Source organism: Brachyhypopomus gauderio, chromosome 8 (assembly GCF_052324685.1).
Source record: "Brachyhypopomus gauderio isolate BG-103 chromosome 8, BGAUD_0.2, whole genome shotgun sequence".
NCBI lineage: Eukaryota > Metazoa > Chordata > Actinopteri > Gymnotiformes > Hypopomidae > Brachyhypopomus > Brachyhypopomus gauderio.
In genome coordinates, this window is record NC_135218.1 from 21,117,625 (window position 1) to 21,123,854 (window position 6,230).

Consider the following 6,230-nt stretch of genomic DNA (forward strand, 5'->3'; position numbering starts at 1 on the left):
TCTTGTACTTTCTCTGCATTTATTTCAAATGCCACTAGGCAGAGATGTTTTGTCTGTGTGCAGTGTTTTTTAGGGATTCTACCCAGTATTGATAGAAAGTCCAGTGGGTTTTGTTGAGATTCTGTGGTCACTGGGGATGCTTGAATTGTTCTGACACATATTACTGGCCAAAGCCATCTTTACAAATGTTTATGACATTACGTGTTTATGATAGATTTATTCCTCAGAATATAGGGCTGGTCTTGATGTCCCTCAATCCAATGTCCCAGATGTGCTCAATTGGATTCATGTCTGGGGAACGGGCAGGTCAGTCCACAGCATCAATGCTTTCATCATGCAGGAACTGCTGACACACTTCAGCCACATGAGGTCTAGCATTGTCATGCATCAGAAGGAACCCAGGGCCCACTGCACCAGCATATGGTCTCACAATGGGTCTTAGGATCTCATCCCGGTACCTATGGCAGTCAGGGTATCTCTGGCTAGCACATGGAGGTCTGTGTGGCCCTCCAAAGAAACGTTGCCCCACACCATTATTGACCCACTGTCAAACCGGTCATGCTGGAGAATGTTGCAGGCAGCAGAACGTTCTCCACAGCGTCTCCAGACTGTCACGTCTCCAGACTCTGCTATGTGCTCAGTGTGAACCTGCTCTCATCCGTGAAGAGCACAGGGTGCTAAGGCCAAATCTGCCAATCCTGGTGTTCTCTGGCAAATGCCAATCGCCCAGCACGGTGTTGGGCTGTAAGCACAAGCCCCACTTGTGGACGTCGGGCCCTCATACCACCCTCATGGAGTCTGTTTCTGACAGTTTGAGCAGAAACATGGATATTAGTGACCTGCTGGAGGTCATTTTGCAGGGCTCTGGTACTGCTCCTCCTGTTCCTCCTTCCACAAAGGAGGAGTTAGTGGTCCTGCTGCTGGGTTGTTGCCCTCCTACGGCCCCCTCCATGTCTCCTGGTGTACCAATCCATGCTCTGGACACTGCTGACAGACACAGCAAACCTTCTTGCCACAGCTCGCATTGATGTTCCATCCTGGATGAGCTGCACTACCTGAGCAACTTCTGTGGGTTGTAGACACCGCATCATGCTACCTCTATGGTGAGAGAACTGACAAAATGCCAAAGTGACCAAAACATCAGTCATATAGAATGAGAACAGAGAAAAGGTCTGTGGTCACCACCTCCAGAATCACTCCTTTATAGGGGGTGTCTTGCTAATTGCCTCTCATTTCCACATGTTGTCTGATCCATTTGCACTACAGCAGGTGAAATTGATTCACAATCAGTGTTGCTTCCTAACTGAACAGGTTGGTTTCACAGAACTGTGGTTGACAAGGAGTTACATTGTGTTGTTTAAGTGTTCCCTTTATTTTTTTTAGCAGTATATATATATATATATATATATATATATATAAAACAAAATCCGACGATACTTTGCAATAGACTTGACACTGCCATCTAGTGGCCATAAATATATTGGAAGCAAGCGCCTTTTCATAAGAAATATGTTTATTACTCTCAGCTATTTATATGTTTTATTTATTGATGTCTTTAAATATGTTTCATTGCTTATAGAAAGCTTATTTCATGTTAATTGTGACTTGGCTACGGTTATATTGGCTATATTAAAAAAAAAACTTACACATTTTGATGAGCAATATTAGAACCATTAAAAGAAATTGAAACAAAAAGGCGCTTAAATTTACTTCACAGCAAAACAACTGTGAATTGTAGACTTCATATTGTTAGAGGTGTCTCGGAACGCCGGTGGTTTGCACGCGCTTCCGCCCACAGTTGCTCACAGAAACAGTGTCGCGACCTCAGTGTACATTAACGCATAACAATGCATTTGACATCCTGGGAGAAAATCCCGCCGAATTGTAATGAAGACCGAGGGGACAGTCCGAAACACTCTGATCGGAATGCTAGGCCACGTTTTTCTCTCACCGCAAAAGTCACCTGTTTTAAATCATCATCCAACCGCAATGTGAATCGCGCACCGAACATGGTTCTGCGGCCTCGGTAACGCAAGGTGAGATCATTTCTGTGCTGTAGTGGGTCGAGATAAACCAGCGTAAACCCTTACAGGTCAGTCTATGAGACAGACGGGCATCGGCAAGTAGACGGGTTTAGGATTATAATGATCTCAGCGGAACCGACAAACCACATCCTTATAGTTTAGAAATGTCGGTTATGTATTCATAATACACGCAAGGTATTTTTTAGTATGTATTATTGTAGTTAACGAAATGTGCGTGTTTGCTATCTGTGTTTGTATCAAATGATTACTAGCTTTTATTATTATTATTATTATTATTATTATTATTATTATTATTATTATTATTATTATTGGTATTTATTCTCTAGATAAAATTATCTAGATTCTAAGTTAAATAATTTTGTGGCTTATATAACAAGTTAACTGTTTTATTTAATTAATAAAATGTCCTGTTGGAGAGTAACGTACCAAAGCGCATGGTATAGTGGAAAGACTGGCGCCATCAAATACAGGCGTGAAGTATTACTCAGGGTTAGTTAGTAAATCTGGAATGCTCAAAACTAGTTTGAGGTACATTTTATCAGTCACATGTAAAGTTCTTTCACTTTCGACTGCTGGCAGTATCAGAATATAAAGCAAATTCTGTATCTGACCGCACTGTTATTGTAATATTACTATAAGCAATATTTTAAAATCTTGCTGCCCAGTATAAAACAGTAGAAGTAGACGTGGTGACAGACAAAATATTTACTTCGAAATTAGGTAAAATGGGAATAATGCGTGCATACAACACACATATACATTTTTAAAATAAGTATACAATTCTTAAAGATTTGGCAAATGTTATAAAATTCTTAAAGAGTTGGCAATGGTTATTTGTTTGGCTAAAGTTATATTTATATCCGATGTAGTTACCTTTCAGCACTGCTAAAATACGAAGAAATTATGCACTACGGATCGTCTTTCTAGCGCCGTAACCCAAACCCGTTTAATAATTTGGAGTTTAAATAAAGAACTGCCTCACCATCACTCCTTCATCTGAGTCATCAGAGAACAAAACTACCAGTTTAATTAACATCTATAGTGCTCATTAAATTTGATTGTGATTCAAAATAAACGTTGGGTTAATAATCAGGGCTACATTGGGTGTAAACCATGGCCAGCGTTATCGTTATGTAATATACTTCTTCTTTCTCGTTTAAATATCTTAAATCATTTTAGATGGAGGATGCCAATTTTATATTGAAATTTTATGCTGTATATGAATTGAATAACATAAAATGAAGCACTGAATGGTGCCAGAAAATAAATGTAAAAAACTCAAACCCAAAGAAACAAACAAGAAACAGTCCTTACGACTATTAGCATTAATGACAAAAATAATAATCCATCAGAGATTTATTATTTTCCTTCAGCTTCGTCTTATAACAACAACACCAATTCTAATAATAAAAATAATACTTATTTTTATTATTAGTAGTAGTATTATATTATTTTCATCGCTTTGATAGATAGATAGATAGATAGATAGATAGATAGATAGATAGATAGATAGATAGATAGATAGATAATTGTGTTATATAAACGTGCATGCTATTTGATGTCCTCCTCAAAGCGCAGCGTGCGCGCTCGTTTTATTGATAACCCACCAGTGGATGTCGTTGTTCGCTCCCTTTACACAGTCGGTGTCCCTCCTCAAGACGGCTCCAAGCGCTGCGTAAAACCTCGTCTCTCCACACGCGTACAGTGCATCGGCAGAGAGAGAGAGAGAGAGAGAGAGAGAGAGAGAGAGAGAGAGAGAGAGAGAGAGAGAGAGAGAGAGAGAGAGAGAGAGAGAGAGAGAGAGAGAGAGAGAGAGAGAGAGAGAGAGAGAGAGAGAGAGAGAGAGGTATTGTGAAAACGTGAATGTGGCAGACAGTGGAAAAGACTAAAACCAGCGGATGTCATATATGGTTTTGCAAACGCCGAGAACTCGTTCTAGAAAGAGACGTGAGCGCGTGTCGTTTCTAGAGGAGCCGGAGACCCGGAGATTACGTTGTAGGACTTCATGCTTTATCTGATCACTTACTGAGGTCCAGTGTCCTATACGGAGATCTCTTCACCTCGTAAGCCGATTTATGTTTCGCTTTTCGGTGATTCATAAAAACTTGTGTATTCACCAATCTGACGTATTATTTTCTAGATTTTGAAACTGAAATATACGAATTATAGTGTCCTAATAGTTGTTAATTAGCCTAGTCAAATGGCAATGTCGCAGAAGCGTATGCGAGTTAGCAGCACATTCACATGTTAACCACTCTATTCGCATCCAGAACAGCTGTACTCATTGCGCGCATTCTCGTCTCTTATTCAGAGTACCGCCGTCTTTCATCTCGAAGACCCCTAAAGGACGCAGACTGCGATGGTAAGAATTCCGGATGTCTTGGTCACTTTGGTGACAATCACCTGTATCGTGGAAGGGACTCTGGGTGGCCCCGGCACGAACGTGTTCGCTGCTCAGACCTCCCCGCCGGACCCGTGCTACGACGAGAACGGCCATCCCAGAAGATGCATCCCCGATTTTGTGAACTCGGCGTTCGGGAAGGAGGTTCGCGTGTCCAGTACCTGTGGCAGGAGCCCCAGTCGTTACTGCGTGGTGACGGAAAAAGGAGACGAAAGGAACCGAAACTGCCACACGTGCGATGCACTGGACCCAAAAAAGCATCACCCACCGGCGTATCTAACGGACCTGAACAACCCACACAACCTGACGTGCTGGCAGTCGGACAACTACGTCCAGTACCCCCAGAACGTCACGTTAACGTTGTCCCTCGGGAAGAAGTTCGAGGTGACCTACGTGAGCCTGCAGTTTTGCTCCCCGCGACCGGAGTCCATGGTCATCTTCAAATCCATGGACTACGGCAAGACTTGGGTACCATTCCAGTTCTATTCGACCCAGTGCAGAAAGATGTTCAACAAGCCCAATAAAGCAGGCATCACCAAACAGAACGAGCAGGAGGCCATCTGTACGGACTCCCACACGGACATGCACCCGCTCTCCGGTGGCCTCATCGCCTTCAGCACCCTGGACGGACGACCGTCCGCGCACGATTTCGACAACTCCCCGGTGCTCCAGGACTGGGTCACCGCCACGGACATCAGGGTGACGTTCAGTCGGTTGCACACGTTCGGCGACGAGAACGAGGACGACTCGGAGCTGGCCCGGGACTCGTACTTTTACGCAGCGTCGGACTTGCAGGTCGGCGGCCGGTGCAAGTGTAACGGCCACGCGTCCCGGTGCGTGCGCGAGCGCGACGGCGGCCTCGCGTGCGAGTGTAAACACAACACCGGCGGGCCCGAGTGCGACAGGTGTAAGCCGTTTCACTACGACCGACCGTGGCAGCGCGCAACGGCGCGGGACGCGAACGAGTGTGTCGGTGAGTCCAAGCATAACGTGTCCGTCGTTATTTATGAAAACTGAGGGAACGTTGACATAACCTCCCATGGCTCGTTTCATCGGTCAGGACACGATTTAGCCGAATGGGGCTGATTTGGTTTAGATCAGCCGTGACCACTTGGTCAAAAAAGTGCAAGTGTTTTATTTCTATATTACACGATATGGAAGTTGTTTGGGATCATTAATGCGGTACAGGACTGGCAGGATTGCCTGATGAAACTGGTAGATTAAAGACAAAACGTTTTAATCTCGCATTATAGAAGTTACTATTTGGAGTATATTTTATGAACACGTGAGAGACATTTGTTATAAAACTCAGTCCTCCACTATACAATTACTAATCTGTAAAGCCTATATAGCATTTGTCAAAACAACGTTTGGCCTGACTGCCGGTTTTTTTCAACTATCATATATTACACAGGCACACAGAAAATACAAGTCAAATCAAGCACGGCCATCGCTCGCGGTATATGTAATATGTTTGAAGAAAATCAGGGTCCACGCAGTGATGGTTTATGTTTACAGGCATTTTGCATTGATTTGACGTTTCCACGTGGCTTTCTACCGAAACAACATTGAAATACCTGCATAAATTAATTGATTCTTAATAATCACAACGAAGCAGGCCTAATTTTTTTCTCTAAACACGTGAGCACTTGGGGGAACTTTTTGCCGATTGCTGAGATATGCAGAAAGTAAAATTAGCTGATTTATCGTTCAGGCTGTGTACTATTTAGAAGTTAGAGACCAAACCGAGCATCGATAAAAGTGATTTTAAAAATGAACGAAAA

The 6,230-nt window shown here is 43.2% G+C and overlaps 1 protein-coding gene across 3 annotated transcripts in view; it reads left to right on the forward strand.

Moving 5' to 3' along the window:
- Positions 1–1,887: 1,887 nt before the first annotated feature.
- Positions 1,888–6,230, forward strand: part of ntn1a (netrin 1a) — a 54,257-nt gene continuing 49,914 nt past the window's right edge. Inside the window, exons 1-2 of one of the 3 annotated variants that reach the window (XM_077015388.1) lie at positions 1,888–2,036; positions 4,357–5,419. In XM_077015388.1, coding sequence (XP_076871503.1) covers positions 4,405–5,419 — 1,015 coding nt within the window. In that variant the 5' untranslated portion in view covers positions 1,888–2,036; positions 4,357–4,404. Of the gene's footprint in view, positions 2,037–3,864; positions 4,109–4,356; positions 5,420–6,230 lie in introns of those variants that run through there. The other 2 variants (XM_077015389.1, XM_077015387.1) reach the window with 2 other exon arrangements.